The 21097-nt window shown below is 43.1% G+C and overlaps 1 protein-coding gene across 1 annotated transcript in view; it reads right to left on the bottom strand.

The window, feature by feature from the left end:
* CYTH3 (cytohesin 3) overlaps positions 1-21097 on the bottom strand; it is a 223502-nt gene that overhangs the window by 75748 nt on the left and 126657 nt on the right. The window contains exons 6-7 of the mRNA XM_077449020.1: positions 11637-11717; positions 9132-9244 (exon numbers count right to left, since the gene is read on the bottom strand). Coding sequence (XP_077305146.1) covers positions 9132-9244; positions 11637-11717 — 194 coding nt within the window. The remainder of the gene's footprint in view (positions 1-9131; positions 9245-11636; positions 11718-21097) is intronic.

Below are 21097 nucleotides of genomic sequence, written 5' to 3'. Positions count from 1 at the left end.
CCGCAATGTGGTACAATCTGTCACCCACTTGGCACAGCGGAAAACTGATCACTATACCGGCCCTTTGCCAGTGCCATGTGATCGCTGTGAACAATCACAGCTAGGGATGAGCTCAGGCGTGTTCGCATGGAACATGTGCAGAGCCTGCCAGGAAGTGGGTGCAGCGCTGCTCTAATCACAGGCAGTGAGACATTGCCCGATCTCTACAGCCGCACATCGGGGCAATGTCTCACTGCCTGTGATTAGCGCAGCACTGTGCCCACTTCCTGGCGGGCTCTGCACGTGTTCCATGTGAACACGCCTGAGCTCATCCTTAATCACAGCAGATCACATGATAGTTGTAAACAATGAATGGCTTCCTTTCATGCCATTCATTGTATACAATTGTGTTGCTAGTCGATTGGTCACAGTGATCTCATGGTACAGACGGGGCCAATCACAGCCCATTAGAACCATGTTGTGATTAGCGGTGACCAATCACAGCCAATCACAATAATAGACAGTTTCTACACACTGTTACTGTCACCCATTATAAATTACTATGGTAACACTGTATTAATGTTCACAGTATGTAAAAGAAAAGATATCAACCACTTTCCTACCGCCCACGCCGCCAGAGGTGTAAGAGGTGTAAACACACAGGTCCACGTCCTGTCAGGTGAGGAGACCGATCCGTGTGTTCCCATTACAGAGGAACACATCGGTCTCCTCCCCTTGTGTGTCCCCTCCCCTTAAAGTTAGAATCACTCCTAGTACACACAGTTAACCCTTTGATCATCCCTAGTGGTCAACCCCTTTCCTGCCAGTAACATGTATACAGTAATCAGTGCATTTTATAGCATGGATCGCTGTATAAATGTCCCTGGTCCCAAAATGGTGTCAAAAGTGTCCGATATGTCCGCCGCAATATCGCAGTCACAATAAAAATCGCAGATCGCCACCATAACTAGTAAAAAAAAAATCATATTCCCTATTTTGTAGACGCTATAACTTTTGCGCAATCCAATCAATATACGCTTATTGTGATTTTTTTTTTTTTTTTTACCACAAATAAGTAGAATAGATATGGGCCTAAACTGAGGAAAAAAATTGTTTTCTTAAAAAAAATTGGGATATTTATTATAGCAAAAATTTATAAATATTGTGTTTTTTTTTCAAAATTGTCACTCTTTTTTGTTTATAGCGCAAAAAATAAAAAACACAGAGGTGATCAAATACCACCAAAAGAAATCTCTATTTATGGGGGAAAAAATAATTAAAATTAGTTTGGGTATAACGTTGCATGACTGCACAATTTTTATTCAAGTTATATGATGATGCGGTACTGCACTGGTGACAGTATTTAAAAAAAAATAGAAGAAGAAAAAGCGACAAAAAAAGTAAAAAACTTCACAAAACGCGCCATGCCTCTTACTAAATACTTCAGACTGTCTACTTTCCAAAAAGGTAATTTGGGGAATATTTGTACTGTCCTGATGTTTTCGGGCCTCAAGAAATGCGATAGACCATCAGTACATCAGGATTGATCAATTTTCAGATATACAGTATATATATACACACACACACACACACACACACACACACACACACACACCACAATTTGTGCACTCTAACTTTCCTACAGACTAAATAATATACACCAATTTGGTTTATTTTCACCAAGGAAATGTAGCAGAATACAATTTGGCCTAATTTACGAAGAAAGATTTATTAGTAAAAACAGGACTTTTATAACAGCTTACCTGTAAAATCATTTTCTTTTGAAGTACAACATGGGACACAGGGCCATAGTAATTACTATGTGGGTTATAGTCCACCTTAAGGTGCTGTACACTGGCACACCCAAAACAGGAAGTTACCTTCCTATATAACCCCTCCCATACCGGGAGTATCTTGGTTTTGGAGCAAAGCAATACAAAAGAAGAGTTTTCCGGTGCAAGCATGGGACCCCGATCCGACGGGATCGGCTGAGTGAGGGAGGGATGGCGTGGAGGAGACCTAGAAGCCATTGCCGTGTAGAGGCGGTGAAATAAAACAGCATCGCCGATCGTTTTTAGGTCTCCCTTATACTCAGCCTTTTGAAGAGGGAAAGAGTTTAGCTCAAGTGGGGGTGTCTGGAGGAAGCAAAACCCACCAAATTTACCTGTCTGCCTGCTAGCCGGAGGAAAAAAGTCTGCTGTTTCTGTGACACAGCGTGTCTTTGAGCAAAGCATGAGAATGTACGTGCTCCATACAGCCCCCAGTGGTGACACTTAGGCACGACAACATTTACTTTAAAGGAGACATTTCATAAGAAAAATTTAAAAATTCCTTAGAAAAACTCCACTTACCTTTCCCACCGCAGGGTTTTCTGTGATAAAACCAACAGACCCAATATTCACCCTTCACAGTGGGTTCCCTTAACAAACCTTAAGGAACCAGGGACCCTTGGGGAACCCACAATCCTGGACCTGTAAAAAGTACCCCACCAGTAAAACTTTATGGCCTTAATGCCAAAAGTACTGGATCCCGGGGTCCAGCTCTCTAAAAAGAGAAGCGTTACAGGCAAAACCTAGTTTCTTCGGACACTGGGCCTGGGTACTAGCCCCAGCAAGGATTGCTCCAGTGGAGCTCAGCAAAGCACATCTTCCCTCGTGACCAACACCTTAGACACTGGCAAAAAAACTGAGATACTCCTGGTATGGGAGGGGTTATATAGGGAGGCAACTTACTGTTTAAGGTGTGCCAGTGTCCAGCACCTGAAAGTGGACTAAAACCCATATAGTAATTACTATGGCTCTGTGTCCCGTGATATACGATTAAAGAAATGTAATAACAAAAACGAAGAAAAACACGTTTATTCAACATTTTTGGCCTTTTTTTGCTTATTTGGCAAAAAAAAAAAAAAAGAAGGAAAAAATAAATAAAAATACAGTGGTAATTAAATACAACCAAATTAAATCTTTATTTGTGTGAAAAAAAATGTGTGAAAGAAATTTGTGTGAAAGAAAATGTCATATGAGTACAGTGTTGCATGACCGCACATATGTCATTTAATGTGCAACAGCACTGAAACCTGAAAAATGGCCTGGGCAGGAAGGGGGTAAAAGTGCTTTCATTTGAAGTGGTTAAAGTCATTTTTTATGTTAGTAGTGTACGTACATGAATTTGACTATCATCTCTTGCAATCCCCTCTACAGTCTATAGAGCAGAGCTCCATCAGGGTTAAGGAGAAGGAGAAGTAACAAGCTAATATATGAGGACAGAGCAGTGACAGAGAGATAAGCTCATTATTGTGCTGCTTTTCCTTTCACTGTCCAGTCACTTAATGGTGGTAAAACTTCAGCAGAGAGATCAGGTCACCTCTCCCTTGGTAGACAGGGCTGGGTGGACAGAAATAAATCCTCTCTCAAGTAAAACAGTTACCATGCATATATTTAATAATGTGCATTAAGCTATTTGCCTGGAGTTTGGCTTCAAGAAAATATATTGGCCAGCGCAAAAAACAGTACATATGCTACACAGGAGTAAGTGATAGTAAATCCCTTGTTGTAATAATGGTGAAAGCCATGTGGCACCAAATAAAACAGGTCAATCAGGGCGACGTCTGTGGAACATATTCTCCAGATGCAAATCAGTCAGATCCCAGGCCAATGTCAGTTGCATTTATAAATAACAAATGGCGATGAGCCACGCTCCCACATGAAAAATTGCTAATGATCATTCTGAAAAACTTTACGGAAACAATTTAAATCAGGGAAAATCTGACTGCTTTCATTGGTGTGGAAATAGCTTAAAAAGACTGATTCTGGGCATCAGCTAAATCCATTATCTAAGGCTGCTTTCACACTGGAGTGGGCGGTGATGGTAAAACGCTGCTAGTTTTAGCTGCGCTTTACCGTCATTTTAGTGGCGCTATTTGGCCGATACTGGGACGGTTTTGACCGCCACTAGCGGCCGAATAAAGGGTTAAATGCGACTGTGTAGTGCCACTGCCAAAATGCTTTGCAGGCACTTCGGCAGCGGCGCGCATTCATTTCAATAGGCAGGAGCGGTGGAGGAGTGGTGTGTACACAGTTCCTTCACCGCTCCAAAGATGCCGCTTGCAGGACTTTTTTTTTTACTTTTTCACACTGGGACTGCAAGGGAGGTGTTCAGGCACTTTACAGATGCTATTTTTAGCGCCAAAAGCACTTGAAAAACACCCCAGTGTGAAAGGGCTCTAAAGGAAAACTATAAGGTCAGGTTCACAAAATTGTGTTGCAGTAACGTGCATAGGTGCACTGTGTAGGGTCTGCAGTTATTCACTTTGAATGGCACCCCAACGCATTAGGCCAATGCAACCACACTTTAGCAGACTACTGTGTTCTGCGTTCACAAAAAAAGGATGAGGCGCAGCCTTAGCTGCACTAAAGGGGTATTACCCATTAAAAATATATAATGTGCGTTAACACACAGGACAAGTGTTTAACCAAGCCTAATGGTTTGGGCACAGTTTATGGATAAATTTTTTTTTATATATATATTTGTTAAAGTTTATATATGTATTAAAAATATACGACAAATGATTCCCAGACCACTGTGTGTTTTCTACAGAGAAAGTATACCAGTAGTTGTTCCTTTCAGGCCGCGTACACACGGGCGGACTGTTCGCCCAACTTTGTCCGCTGAACAGTGTTTCAGCGGACAGTCCGCTCGTGTGTGGGCTTCAGTGGACAGTTTCAGCGGACAGTCTGACGAACAAAGTTTTTCGGAATTTCCGTAAGACTGTCCGCTGAAACTTGGTTTGAGCGGACAGTCCGCTCGTGTGTAGGCTTGTTCGTCAAACTAAGTTCCGCACATGCTCAGAAAGGATTTACACGCCGAAGGTTGCATTGCAGTGTATAGGACGTCGTTTTTCGAGTCCCGTCGTACGTGCCGTTCACGTCATCGCGCAAGTTTTCAGCGGACTGTTCGTTCGTCGTGTGTGGTCAAGTCCGTTCATGCTAATTTTGAACGGACTGTTTGTCAAACTGTTTGACGAACCTAGTTGGGCGGACAGTCCGCCCGTGTGTACGCGGCCTTAGGCATGGTGTCGGAGCACGAACACTGTTTGGAGCTGGAGGGGGGGATTAGGGGTAGTGATGGACGAACGTTTCGCCCGGCGGTCGTTTCGCGGCGAATTTCCGACTTTCGCCGTCCGCGGGTTCGAACGCCTTTTTCCGTCGTTCGCCCCGGCGGACTTACGTGTTTAATGTATACAAGAACTTTAACCTTTCGTGACACGTTTATCATGTGTTACAGGACAACCAATTGAGACATGACAGCTCATGGACACTTGGACATTCCCCCTAACCTATAAATACACCCGATCCGGTGGCCATTTTACATTCTTTCTTCTGTCACTGTAGGGAAAGGATCCTGTGTGGAGTAGGGACAGAGAAAACGCTAGCTATTTGGTACACAAAAGTTCTTTTCAGGACTGGTATAGGTGTTAGGTCAGCAGCCTGAGTTTCTTTTGTCAGTTTAGATAAAGGGACAGAGCGCTGTATGCTGCTATTTTAGGGACAGCTCAGCCAGATTAGTCTTTCTTCATCATCATCATCATCATCATCATTAGCTGTTACTATCAGGTCCACAAAAGAGCTATTCCAGCTAATCGTTCCAGCCTACTCTTTTTTGCCAATTTGTATAGGGACAGGCAGGAAGCAGTGTGTCAGGCAGTGAGGATAATTTTAAAGACTTGCTGTTACTATTAGTTCCACAAAGGTTCTTTTCAGGACTGGTATCAGTGGTACGGTAATAGGCTTGTACACGTATAATATTCTTTCTTCCAAATATAGAAAGAATATTATACTTGACTGCTGCCCTTCTGCTGCAGTCTGCTAATCATTCACAACTCACTTGTTCCACAAAGCTCTTTATCAGGACTGGTAACTTGGTCTGTCTAGGGTGCTACGGTACATAGGCTTGGGTGCGGTACAGTCTGCTGTTCTGTAAGGACCGCTATCGGTCCACAATACATAGGGTTGCCGTGCACTACTGCTGACCGCTGCCCTATACTGCAGCAGTCCTTCAGCGGTATAGGGACTGACGCACAGTCTGCTAAACACTAATACACAACCTGCTTGGTCCACAAAAGTTCTTATAAGGACTGGTAACTTGGTATAGGGTGCTACGGTACATAGGCCTGAGTGCGTTACAGTCTGCTGTTCTGTAAGGACCGCTATCGGTCCACAATACATAGGGTTGACGTGCACTACTGCTGACCGCTGCCCTATACTGCAGCAGTCCTTCAGCGGTATAGGGACTGACGCACAGTCTGCTAAACACTAACACACAACCTGCTTGGTCCACAAAAGTTTTTATAAGGACTGGTAACTTGGTATAGGGTGCTACGGTACATAGGCCTGAGTGCAGTACAGTCTGCTGTTCTGTAAGGACCGCTATCGGTCCACAATACATAGGGTTGACGTGCACTACTGCTGACCGCTGCCCTATACTGCAGCAGTCCTTCAGCGGTATAGGGACTAAGAGTTTTGTCACAGGGTGATTTAAAAAATGACAGGCAGAGGAAGAGGCAGGCCCTTCCGCAGGGGTGGTAGGGGTAGGGCAGGAGCAACAGCCTTGAGCCAAAGTGGGAAGTTGCAGAAGGTGCGTTCAATTACTTTAAAGGACGCACCAGACTTGGTTGAGTGGCTCACTCAGCCTTATTCTTCTGCACCCTCCTCATCCTCTCGATCTGCACCCTCTTCTTCACTCTCTGCTATGTGCACCCCCAAAGACACTACCACCAACAACACCACCACCACCACATACCTTCCGCTTGAGTGCAAATGGGGGCCTTCATGCTCCAGTGTTTTAATAGGGACCCCCGTATAAAAAGCATGAGGGTCAAGGACCAGTACTGGGTGGCAACGTACTTAGATCCCCGGTACAAACACAAAATGGCGGAAATGTTACCGCCGTCGCAGAGGGCTGTCAGAATGCAGCACTTCCAGGCCTTGCTTCGAGAAATGCTGCATTCTGCTTTTGCGTGCGCTGGCAGAGGAGCAATTCCCACTCCCAGAGAAGGATTTGCGGGTACCAATCCAACAGCGCCTGCAAGAAGAGGCCGGTTTGAAGATGTGTTGGTGACTTCGGATATGAGGTCATTCTTTCAGCCGACCCATCGACAGGTGTCATCCGGATCCAGCATCAGGGAACGCCTAGACCGTCAGGTGTCCGACTACATTGGGTTAACGGCCGATGTGGACGCTCTGAGGAGTGATGAACCCCTAGACTACTGGGTGGGCAGGCTTGACCTCTGGCCAGAGCTTGCCCAATTTGCAATCGAACTGTTGGCTTGCCCCTCATCCAGTGTCCTGTCCGAAAGGACGTTCAGCGCAGCAGGGGGGATTGTGACCGATAAGCGTACTCGCCTAGCTCACGACAGTGTTAACTACCTCACATTTCTAAAAATGAATGAGGCATGGATCTCGGAGGAATTCAACACATGTGATCAGTAGACCATGTATATGTCTATAAACAATTTTTGGAATCAAGCACACAGACCTTCTTAATTCATTTGGCTCACTTCCCTGACCCAAAAAAGCACACCGTACTATATGCCCCTACCCTCCTCTTTGAAGAGGTTGAGCGGTGTCATATTTCTACTGGGGCTGCTTATTATGAGGGGTTCCCACCATCCCTGTGCTGTGCTGACTTCCTCCTGGGTGTTCTTATTATGAGGGGCTCCCACCATCCCTGTGCTGTGCTGACTTCCTCCTGGGGGTTCTTATTATGAGGGGATCACACCATCCCTGTGCTGTGCTGACTTCCTCCTGGGGCTGCTTACGGTGCTGCTGTCAGCGCTGTATGTCACGGAGCTGCTGTCAGCGCTGTATGTCACGGAGCTGCTGTCAGCGCTGTATGTCACGGAGCTGCTGTCAGCGCTGTATGTCACGGAGCTGCTGTCAGCGCTGTATGTCACGGAGCTGCTGTCAGCGCTGTATGTCACGGAGCTGCTGTCAGCGCTGTATGTCACGGAGCTGCTGTCAGCGCTGTATGTCACGGTGCTGCTGTCAGCGCTGTATGTCACGGAGCTGCTGTCAGCGCTGTATGTCACGGAGCTGCTGTCAGCGCTGTATGTCACGGAGCTGCTGTCAGCGCTGTATGTCACGGAGCTGCTGTCAGCGCTGTATGTCACGGAGCTGCTGTCAGCGCTGTATGTCACGGTGCTGCTGTCAGCGCTGTATGTCACGGAGCTGCTGTCAGCGCTGTATGTCACGGAGCTGCTGTCAGCGCTGTATGTCACGGAGCTGCTGTCAGCGCTGTATGTCACGGAGCTGCTGTCAGCGCTGTATGTCACGGAGCTGCTGTCAGCGCTGTATGTCACGGTGCTGATGTCAGTGCTCTGTATTACGGTGCTGCTGTCAGTGCTCTGTATCTCCTGCACCCTCTTGTTTGCCTACCCTGGTCCCTGACCTTCCCTCTCCTCCATTGCCTTCATTAGCTCCATAGTCCTGAATTGTCAGAACAATTTCCCAAATAAAAAAAAAATGCTTGTAGTTATCGATCCCAAATTCACCTCATACATGTATTATGCTATTGTCCAGGTGGTGGGACTACGTGCTACCCCCTAATAATTACCCCGTGGCCGCAAATTCGACCTAAAGGTTTGCGAAATTCGCCTCCCATTGAAGTCAATGGAGCCCGCGGCGAACGGTCGTTTTCGCGAACGTTTGTGTCCGTTCGCGTTTCGCGTTCGCGAAACGTCCCGTCGGAAGTTCGTCCATCACTAATTAGGGGGATAAATCATGACCCTGATTTATTCACTTGTATGCAAAAAACAGCTTCAGATACTGAGCTCTTTATAAAAAATTTTTTTACAACAGATGGTAAAAAGACTAAAGAAACCAGGTGATTTTCTTGGAATTTTTATTACTAAATATAATGCAGATGATAAAATACAAGCCTTCTGATACACGAATGCCTTCCAAATTCCCAGCAGGCTCTTGATGAAACCCACGATCTATAGTACTTCAAATTTAGTTTCAGACACAAATAATTCAGCCACACATAATACAGCATGGAAGATTTATGGTACTCCAAAGGGTTTAGACTAAAGCATTTTAGAACATAATAGTTTAAAACAAAAATATGAGAGCATTGCATATTCTGTTCAGACTAACCTGTGGATTGAAATACCCCAGGGTTACACAGACAGTAACGTGCTGCAAATGCTTCCATCATACGATCTATCTTCTGGGCCTCACCTGGCAACCGGAAACTCCACAAAAACTGTCTGCAATAATTAAAAGCATAAATGGCATGTCTGAAAGATGTGGTATTATTTGCAGGCATTTACTGTATACAGGTATTTGTATCTTCCCATTAGATAATATGAATGTGCATTTAACGCATGTTATTTATCTTTAACAGCATACCTTGCAAAAGTCCTGAAATTGCTGGTGGGCTCCGACATCATGCATGTGATGTCAGCAGCCTGAAAGCTGTCACTCAAGTGACACTTCAATATTCTCCTTAGATCCTCCCCTGGCAGCTACATAAAAGGTTATGTGGGGAGGTGAAGGGAATTCAAAATAATATTTCTAAAGACAAAACAAGGTGTATAAAAGCTGCTATCGTCTATTAATTTACTTTGATTATGACCCTAAAGAAGGAGGTTTTCAAAATTAACCGAAACCCTGTGATCATGAGATGCTTTTTCATTAAGCAACAAGCCTTCCTTCTTATGAATGTATCACTGACACTGCAGAGACATACCTGCTTTTTGTCACCATGCTTTTTTTTTATTAACTTTTATATCTCTACCCAAGTTTTTTTTTTGTTATATACACAAGTAGTTCCACCCAAGTTTTTAGGGCCTGATGGGCCTTAAAAGTGAATCTCTTTCACGCAATCGGCCTGCTTGGATCCCCCGTCTGTTTTCTAGGCAGATCCAAGCGGGCCACCCATCGACTTCTAAGGGCAGGCGGATGTCAGCAGAGATGTGCCTGCTGCCACCCGCCTGCCATCCGATAATGGCGGATGGCGTCCGGCGGATCAGATGAAAATGGACAAGTTGTCAGTTTTCATCCGATCCTCCCCATAGAGAACAGAGGGGCTCTGACAGGTCCATCCCTGCACAGTGAGCAGAGATGGACCTGTCATCCGCCTGCTCAGCGGGGATCAACGGATCGATCCCCTGCTGAACTAGCGGAGTCCGTCCACCAGATCTGCCCCGTGTGAAAGGGGCTTAAGAGGAATGCCTACAAACTTCATATTACATAACGTAGCATGTAATGAACATTATTCTTAAGCACTGTTGCATGTAGTTGTCTGTAATCTGCCTCATAGTAAGCTCCCATGATTTCTTGCACAACAGCTGACATTTCAAAACAGGCTGACAATAGTAGGTTCTCCCCTGACTGGCTAGAGAGGGAGTTATTGTTCTGTATGCAGAGATGGGACTCTAGAAAAATAACTAGCCTCAGAGAATGCGAGTCATCAAGCTCAGGTCTAAGTAGCTTTATAGCATATAGGGCAGGGATATGCAATTAGCGGACCTCCAGCTGTTGCAAAACTACAAGTCCTATCATCCCTCTGCCTCTGGGTCTCATTCTTGTGGCCATCAGAGTCTTGCTATGCCTCATGGGACTTGTAGTTCTGCAACAGCTGGAGGTCCGCTAATTGCATATCCCTGATATAGGGCATTGGCAAAATGGAAAGATGCCTACATCGAAAATATGACAGTTAGTTTACATGTAGCCAACAACGATTAACTTTTTAAAACACATTTTTGAGTTTTTGATTGAAGCTTCATCAGGGCTCCTACTCCTTTTGTCACTGTAACAACTTACAAGCATAGTGTCTACAATAGTCACCAAGTACACTAATGGTCTCTGTGGCAAACATAAGGATGCGTATTCAGACGTTATCAAAGTGTTTAAGGTCCATCTAACAATCAGTAAAGCTTTAGTATTGTAGGTCACTGGGTCATACCCAAACCCACAGGTTCCACCTGACCCACCATTCTATATCCCTGTCATATAAAACTATGTTGTGAAAACCGATTTCAGCATTGCTTTAGAGAAGAGGTATGAATGAATGGAGGTAATCTGACTGCACCACAGACCTTTCCTATTTGGAAACTTTCATACATGAAGGCCAGTATTCTATACTTAATAGCATGGCATTCGTTATACTAAGACTGTAGAGCAAGACATAATATTTACTAGCTAGTGTACAAAGGGCTCAAGGGCACAGTCAGCTGCAGCTTCCCAGTTATGAGAAAAACATTTTCCAACATCCAAAATAAGTATACAAAAAAAATCAGGGCAGGTATATAACCATAACTGCAAAAATGTATGTATGATGAGATGGAAAACCCATATTTCTCTGCATTTGCAGCATTATGCAGACCACCTAGAATTGGCACCAAACTATGGATACCCTTAAAATTTTAAAAGTCTAAAACAAAGAAACATTGATATTTTGAAGGGGTATTAAGCAATGCTGTTGGCAAGAAACTCTGCCAAACATCTTTCTGCCAACCCAGTATCCACATCCCCTACAAAGACCCCACTATTCACAAGAGAACACTGAGCCACAGACATCGAGTTGTATGGTTCCTTTAATTATTTGACCCAAAAACCACCGGGATTTCCACATTATGTATATAATAAAATACTGACCTTAGTGCTTGGACGAGATTCAGATCTGCAAACTCATGGAGTTCAACGAATGCTTGGAGAACAAGGATATTAAAATCATCCCTATTGAAGCAAAAAAGAAACATGAAGAATTATAGCACAAACACTACAGATAGTAACAGTGATCTAATTAAACAGCAGGTTAGCAAAGGCCCCCCCCGATCTTGGTAGCCAACGCTCTCTTGATTCAGTCCTACTCAGCCATGGCATGCTGAGGAGGAGGAGAGGCAACACACAGAAGAACAAAAATTCAGCTGTGTACAGATGCTTGGCGGGGAGCAAGCAAGTTGTTACAGAAAAGGATCACATTTTTCTAGCATTATGGGTAATAGATAGGAATTGTCTCAAGCCGTATGCATTACCCTACTAGCACACACAAACACATTCTCTTATTTTACTCTGTGGAAGATGAAAACAAATCTAACTGGTGGTTATAGAGCAATAGAGAGCAGCAGATCTGAAAGAATTCCTTTCTTCTGACATTTTTATAAAAAAAGTGTCCAATAAGAGATTTTGGATTGGACAAAGACTTAAGGGAGTATTCTATTATAAATTTAAATTGTATTTTTACATTAATTTAATATTTATATTCAAATAAAAATGAATATTAAAGACATGAACATGCTGTTTGGAAATTCCATATTACAACTATTTTTATTTTATTTTTTCTAAACACAGCAGGCCTTTATGTAGAGGAGGAAATTCCATCAAGTAAGGTAAAGGAAAAAAAGACGCCAATTGCTTTGGTGTCGCATAGAGACCTTTAACCACTTGTACTTGGTTAACCACTTAAGCCCCGGACCATTTTGCTGGCCAAAAACCAGAGCACTTTTAATGCGATTCAGCACTGCATCCATTTAACAGACAATCGCGCAGTCGTGCGACGTGGCTCCCAAACAAAATTGATGTCCTTTTTTTTCCCCACAAATAGAGCTTTCTTTTGGTGGTATTTGATCACCTCTGCGGTTTTTATTTTGTGGGAAAAAAAAGGACATCAATTTTGTTTGGGAGCCACATCACACGACTGCGCGATTGTCTGTTAAATGGACGCAGTGCTGAATCACAAAAAATGCTCTGGTTTTTGGCCAGCAAAATGGTCCGGGGCTTAAGAGGTTAACCAAGTTTAAAAATATGACGTACTTATAAAGTTCTAAAGTCAGAAAGTTTTTAACCACTTAAGGACTGGAAGGATGTGCCCCCTTAACGACCGGCTATTTTTTGCGATACAGCACTGCGTCGCTTTAACTGAAAATTGTGCAGTCGTGCGACGCTGTACCCAAACAAAATGGATGTCCTTTTTTCCCCCACAAATAGAGCTTTCTTTTGCTGGTATTAGATCACCACTGCTCTTTTTTTTTTGCGCTATAGAAATAAAAAGACAATTTTGTAAAAAGAAATAAAAAATCCTAATCATTTGGAACAGCAGATCTGTCTCTCCTCCCCTGACAGAACAAGGATCTTTCTGTTTACATTGACAGATCCCCATTCTGTCTCTCTCATCGATCGCGGTGGCCGGCGGACATTGCGGGCTCGCCTCGGCTCCGGCGTCACTCCCCTAAGGGTTTTAATGTGGCTGATGTACAATGACGGCGATTCATCCAGGAGAGCCAACCTGCAGCGGCTGGTCTTTAAGTGGTTAATGCATCTATACATTAAGATCAAAATAACTTCTGTGTGCAGCATCCCCCCTCATACTTACCTGAGCTCCATCTCAATCCAGCAATGTTGCACGAAAGTCTCAGCTGTCTGGAACTCCCCTCCTTCTTGGCTGAGACAGCAGAGGAGTGTAATTGGCTCCTGCTGCTGTCAAAGTCAGTGAACCAATGAAGAGAGAGAGGGGGCGGGGCCAAGCCGCGTCTCAGTGTCTGAATGGATACACAAAGCACTGGCTCGGCACAGGTGCCCCCATAGCAATAGAAGGAAGTCGGACAGTGAGGGACCCAGGAAGAAGAGGATCCTGGCGGCTCTGTGCAAAACCATTGCACAGAGCAGGAAAGTATAACATGTTTATTTTTTTTACATTTTTAAATGAAAAAATGTAGACGTTAGTATCACTTAAGTACTGTATATTTGGTATGAAAATATAATGGTTTGATATCTGATGCCTGGTACAGCGATTTTCTAAGAGATGGATTCAGTGAGAAGGAACCCGAGTGGCAGAAAAATTCACTTTTAGAACTGAAAAGATGTACAGTTTAAATTTAGGAACTGTTAAAAACAAGGAACGTATTAAGAAAAATATATGTTTTTTTCTATTTGCTATCCTCATTTCACCAGGTTTTGGAGACATAACACAAAGTGGGAGGAAATATCTTTAAAGTAAAGAATGTCTTTAGGCAGATGTCACCCAAACAAGTGTCCTCATTGGAAAATCCAATTTTGGTGACAACACAAAATATTTGATTTTACCTTATTTTCTTTTCCAGTGAACATGGTCACCAGGAGAATTATAGAGAGGTGAATTCCCCAGTGGAAAAACAGACAGCATTAAAAACCTGACTGGGGATCCCAACTCTTCCCCATTCCATCAAAAAAAAAAGATAGGTTGTAAGATATAATTGGGATTTTAGGAATTGAGCTTTGGGTTAAGTTTAAGGGCTCTTTCACACGGGAAAGATCCGTGATGATCCGCCCCGTGAACATCCGCTTTCTCAGCGGGGATCACACCGTTGATCCCCGCTGACCATACAGATGACAGGTCCATCTCTGCACACTGTGCAGGGACGGACCTGTCAGAGCCCCGCTTTCCCCTATGGGAGATCGGATGACGACGGACTGCAGAGTCCGTCGTCACCCGATCCAATGACGGATGGAAAAGTAGGTTTTTCCTCTGTCACACTTTATCAGAGCGGGTCGGATTTCAGCGGACATGTCACCGCTGACATCTGACGCTCCATAGAGGTCTATGGAACATCCGTTCAGGTCTGCCTAAAAAACTGACAGGCGGACCTGAAGGGATCGCTCATGTGAAAGGGGCCTAAAGCTGAAGGCAAGACAAGAAAGAGGTAACGGGAAAAGTGTTAGGCTCAGAAGAAGTGCAGTGGTTAAAAACCCCTTCAGCCCTGGAAGAATTTACCCCCTTTCTGACCAGAGCACTTTTTGCGATTCGGCACTGCGTCGTGCGACATTGTATCCAAACAAAATTGACGTCCTTTTTTTCCCACAAATAGAGCTTTCATTTGGTGGTATTTGATCACCCCTGCGTTTTTTATTTATTGCGCTATTAACAAAAAAAAGAGTGAGAATTTTGAAAAAAAAAAACAAATTGTTTACTTTTTGCTATAATAAATATCCCCCAAAAATATATATAAAAAAAAATTTTTTTCTTGAGTTTAGGCCGATACGTATTCTTCTACATATTTTTGGCAAAGCAAATCGCAATAAGCGATTATTGATTAGTTTGCGCAAAAGTTATAGCGTTTACAAAATAGGGGATAGTTTTATGGAATTTTTATTAATATTTTATTTTTTTAAATGGCGGCGGTCAGCGATTTTTTATCATGACTGCGACATTATGGTGGACACATCGGACATTTTTGGGACCATTCTCATTTATACAGCAATCAGTGCTATACAAATGCAGTGATTCCTGTGTAAATGACACTGGCAGTGAAGGCGTTAACCACTAGGTGTAGTGTAGGGGCGAGTTGCTAACTGTATGTATGTTTTACAGATCACCAATCTCTGCTTAAATCACAGGGAGCAGAGATCAGTGTCACTTGTTGCTAAGCAGAATGGAGAGATGCTGTTTACAACGGCATCTCCCCGTTCTTCCTGTCCATGAGGCGGTCGCGGGTATCCCCGCGGCGATCGAATCACGGAGCTTACCGCGGGTGCGCGCGCCCGCTCCTGCCGCCTCTTAAAGGGCAACGTACAGGTACATGATTTTGCCTGTACACGCCCTTCTGCTGACGTATATCGGTGTGAAGCGGTCAGGAAACGGTTACGTTTCAGGGTTTGGTTAACTGTTGAGGGAGAAATTAAAAGTTTATTTTATTAGTCGTGTTAAGATTTAAAATGCAAGTGAACAGGAAGTGTTCGGGTCACCCGAAGGGTTAAATGTATACTTAGTGCCAATGGTAATGAACCAACTTGCTACCAAGAAAGGTCCACTGCAGCCCTACCATTAGTAAAGCTTTAGTCACACCAGCAAGATGATTGTCAAAGCTTTATGTTGACATTTTATACAAGTATGACATAACAATAGTCACACTTTTTTTTTTTAAGTAGTTGATATTTGGAAGTTTAGTGTGGTAAATTGGCATAATACAGGAAACGAAATGTAGAAGCTTGTTGCATTAAGTTTCATACACTACTTGCACATAGGCACTGGGGTTAAGTGGCAGCTGACTTACGCTGTGTCGGCTACTAAAACATTTTAACACATGTCCACATTCCTGAGCCGGAGTGTGGGTAGAAGTCAAGATTACACAACAGGGGCATTCAGGGACTCGCAAGTGACAACAGGTGTTTGCCAAGAACATGATTTATTGGTACTGTTACATGGGCACTGGAGAAACAGCTAAGTGAATTTATAAAAATAAGCAGAGCCATAAAAAAAAATAAAAAAAATTAAATGAAGGTAAAAAAAATACTCTGGGGCATTATGAATAGATCATGAAACATAAAATCCACGGCAAAATGAGGGAAAGAGAAAAAAAAAAAGCTACCATTTCCACACAAGGCAAGAAACTTTGTAATAATATATAAATTGAGTAAAAATGCCCCAGTATATTTACAATCTCCAGTCCCCACACTTACCTACTGTGTCTTGTAAGTGTTTTTGGGTAGCCTACCATCTGCACCATTCCTCAAGCTTCCAAGTTGTAAAGGAGGCACTGATGGTAGGGAAACAATTGGCTCCTGCAGCTGTGTGGAGCGATGAAGCAGGGATGTGGCTTGGCCAGGAGCCTTGGTTGAATGGATACACACAGCTTGCATGGGTGTATCCTTCCTTAGCAATCAGCTAGCTAGAGTACGCACTTATGAACAGGAAATGGTGCACAACCCTTTTTTTTGGTCCGCACTCGGAACGCGTGTGTGTCCAGACTCATGCGATCAGATTCCACAGTTCGCACTGCGTTCTGCGAACCAATTTGGAGGTATCATTACATTTTTATCAACAGTTCGCAGATGTCAATCTAAACATTCTGTGAGTCAAATGCGATGCGGGAACCCGCACAGGAATCGCGCTGGTTCCTGCATTGCACTAGTGTGAACAGAGACCCAATGAAGAATTCTAATTTTCCCACCGCACTTGTTTATTATTCTCACTTTAACAGATGAAAATAAACTCCTCAAAATGTACAAATTGACATTTAAAATAAAAAAATAAAAATCAGTGACCAATATAGCCACACTTCTTTTCAATAACACGTCATAAGCCTTCCTTTCATGGAGTCTGTCAGTTTCTTGATGTGCTGATGATCAACTTTTTCTGCAGCAGCAACCACAGCCTCCCAGACACTGTTCAGAGAGGTATACTGTTTTCCTTCACCATAAATCTCTTGTTTAAGAAGGGCCCACAAGTTCTCAATAGGGTTTAAGTCAGTATGATTTAGGTCAAGTAAGGTAAGGAAAGGGGGCCTTGCTGGCATCTGAGACGAAGTGGAGCTCCAGCCAAATACTCATCCATCTGGTCCGTCAAGAGTCACTCTCATCTTATCAGTCCATAAAACCTTTAAAAAAAAAATTGTGTTCAGATATTTCTTGGCCCAGTCTTGATGTTTCAACTTATGTGTCTTGTTCAGTGGTCGCCGGGTTTCAGCTTTCCTTACCTTGGCCATGTCTCTGAGCACTGAACACCTTGTGCTTCTGGGCACTCCAGGTAGGTTGCAGTTCTGGAGGATAATGGGTTCCTGGTTGCTTCACCCTTGATTGTTCTCAAATCTTTGGCAGTTAACCGCTTCCCGACTGCCTCACACAGATATACTGAGGCAGAAGGGCACGTACAGGCAGATTAACGTACCTGTATGTTGCCCTTCAAGAGGCGGGTCACAGGCGCACGCCCGCCAGAAGCTCCGTGATCATGATCAAGGGTCCCGCGGACCCGATGCCTCACAGTGAGGAAAGCGCTGATCAGTAACGTGTCACAGACAGCCCCTCCCCCCCACAGTTAGAATCACTCCCTAGGACACACTTAACCCCTACAGCGCCACCTAGTGGTTAACCCCTTCATTGCCAGTGACATTTTGTACAGTAATCAATGCAATTTTTTAGTATTGATCGGTGTATAAATGCCAAATGGTCCCAAAAATGTTTTGAAATTGTCCGATGTGTCCGCCATAATGTCGCAGTCACGATAAAGATCGCTGAACGCTGCCATTACTAGTAAAAAAAAAATTATCAATAAAAATGCCATAAAACTAACCCCAATTTTGTAGATGCTATAACTTTTGCGCAAACCAATCAATAAAAGCTTATTGCAATTTTTTTACCAAAAATATGTGGAAGAAAACATATCGGCCTAAACTGAGGAAAAAAGTTTTTTTTAAATATTTTTTGGGGATATTATAGCAAAAAGTAAAAAATAATGCGTTTTTTTCAAAATTGCCGCTATTTTTTGTTTATAGCGCAAAAAATAAAAACCACAGAGGTGATCAAATACCACCAAAAGAAAGCTCTATTTGTGGGGAAAAAAAGAACATCAATTTTGTTTGGGAGCCACGTCTCACGACCGCCAAATTGTCAGTTAAAGCAATGCAGTGCCGAATCGCATAAAGTGCTCTGGTCAGGAAGGGGGTAAATTCTTCCAGGGCCGAAGTGGTTAACGTGCATCTTTTTTCCTGAATGCGTTTCTTGCGACCCTGTTGACTTCTTTGCAACAAAATGTTTGATGGTTCTGTGATCACGCCACAATATCTTAGCAATTTCAAGAGTGCCGCATCCCTCTGAAAGACTTTTTACAATTTTTTACTTTTCAAAGTCAGTTTTTGGTCCATTTTGCCTGAGGAAAAGAAGCTGCCCAATAATAACGCACACCTTAATATAGGGTGTTAATCTCCTAATGCCGCGTACACACGACCGGACTTTTCGGCATCAAAGGTCCGACGGAACGATTCCGGCGGACCATTCGATCGTGTGTGGGCTGCAGCAGACTTTTGAGTTCCTACCGAGAAATCCGCTCGTGTGTATGCTAGTCCGACGGACAAAAACTGACGTGAGGGCAGCTATTGGCTACTGGCTATGAACTTCCTTATTCTAGTCCGGTCGTACGTCATCACGTTCGAATCTGTCGCACTTTGGTGTGACTCCATCTGAACTCCGCCGAAAATCCGTTTGACCTAGTCCCTCGAAAAGTCCGGTCGTGTGTACGCGGCATTAGAGATCCTCCCTCATTACACATCACCTGATATGATTAAATCCAATAAGCATTCAAGTTTATACAGCTTGGAGTTGGGAAATATGCATAAAAAAAAATGAGCTGGTCAAAATACTCACTTGCCTAATAACTGTGCACACAGTGTAATGCCAGTGGCGATACGACCCTTTTAAATTATAAAACAAAATGTAAAAGCAGCATAAAAATGTCCCTTTTCAGCAACACAAAAAACCCAAGGATCAGTTTTAGGCAAAGGTGTTACACCATTGTAATTTTTTTAGCCCCGACTAGAAAATAAAGCACGCAGTTGAAATTACATCTTTTTCTTTTGTCAAGAAATTCTTTTGTCGAGAATTCAGTAACTGCAGAAGACATAACCCACACTGATGGGTTTTACCTCCTTAACTGGAATTATAGACACTACTTCCTGAAAGTGCCACAGACTGTGCATTTGTGCAAAAGCAAAGAAAACCAGCTTTGCTGGTCATCTGCCAACATTCCTGGTAAAGTCTGACGAACAGGAATGTATGCTATTCTAATACGGGCAAACAAAGCATGGTCAAGGTCTGTTATGCCAACAATCTGTGTAGCTCAACCAAGCAAATTACTAGGACAATGACATTTAACTCCTTAACGAGAAATGATAGCCGCTGCTCAAAATAAACTGGGTAAGGACAAGGGGTAAGCTCCCCCCCAACTGTTGCAGATGTCAAAAATATAAACTTATTACTTAGTACAGTCGTTCAAAAAAGTCTTACCCTCATCTAAAACATTGGGCAAAGTCATAAATAACATGCAAGTACCAGACACTACAGACATGCTGGCTTATGACCCAATATACGGTTTCTCCAAAAATCTAGGTTAGAAAACATCTTAGAAATTCTCTAAGGAAATGTACATCTATGTCAAGCTTAAAGTACAGTATATCTACAAGAAGAGAACAGTAAAGCAGCCGATAGAGGGTACAGTCTTTTTTTTTTTTTTTTGTTCAACCAGTGGGTTGAACAGAAAAAAATTACTTGATTTTCCCATCCACAAACTTGATGTGGATGGGGGAATCCTTCTACTCATGTTTTGTATTCTGGCAGCAGGGAGATTTTCTCACCATCAGAATACACTGATCAGCGCTGCTGGCTATAGCCTGCAGAGCTGATCGAGCAGGGGAAACCTGACAGAATGGTTGTACAGAAGTTGATTGGTAGATCCACTTTTTTACAACCAGCCTGCCCATACATGGATTGAAATTTGACTAGGCCATGCTGAACCGGTCAAGTTTCGATCCATGTATGGCCACCTTGAGAGGGAAACTCTTCAATAGGCGCACACACACGTGTTCTAATAAACTTTTGTGCAAAAATGTTTAAAACATTTGACAGCTTGACAAATGTCATTTGAATATACTTAAAAATCTAACTTGCTTTTAAACATTTGATTTTGGAATGAATGGACTACTGAATGAAGAGCATATATAAGCCATTAAAAATGTGTTGAGTCAAAAACAAATGTTGCTTTGATCCCACTAATGAATAGAAAATTGAACGAGTGTTCTTAAAAAAATTAAAATAAAATATTAACAAAAATTTGTTTAAAGTCAACCTAATAATATCTCTTTACTTTGGAGAGACGTCCATTTACTTTGTTGTATTTTCGGCACAGGAAGTGAAAGGAAATGCCCTACTATGGGACACAGACAACAACAAAAAAAAAAAAGACAAAATTTTAACTATTGCCATGCTGGCACATACACAGACATGTGAATGGGGCTACAGTAAAACAAGGAAAGAGGTAGCCTGTAGAAATCAATTACAATCTCTTTGCAGATGTGTGGTGAAGAAAGAAAGAAGCAATTCGCTGGAAAACAGAGCATATTTATGCTGTTTGTGCCTGCTGTCCATGTCTAAAATATCCAGGTGGCACCAGATGGCTACGGCCAGGGTCCCGATGGCAATAATAAATAAGAGAGGCAAAAGGGGTCAACCCTGTAGAGTCCCAGATGCTATGGAAATGGATTCTGAGATATATCCCTTAAACCATGTCTGCACTAAGGGATTACTATACAATGTTTGAAGAAATGCCATAAATTTAGGCCCGAAGAGCCAACTCAGGAGAATCTTAAAGAGGT

The sequence above is a fragment of the Lithobates pipiens genome, unplaced genomic scaffold (genome assembly GCF_037356315.1).
Source record: "Lithobates pipiens isolate NorthernLeopardFrog02 unplaced genomic scaffold, aLitPip1_a1.2 Scaffold_22, whole genome shotgun sequence".
Classification (NCBI taxonomy): Eukaryota; Metazoa; Chordata; class Amphibia; order Anura; family Ranidae; genus Lithobates; species Lithobates pipiens.
Note: the sequence above shows the minus strand (reverse complement) of the source record. Positions and strands in the feature narration are given on the sequence as shown.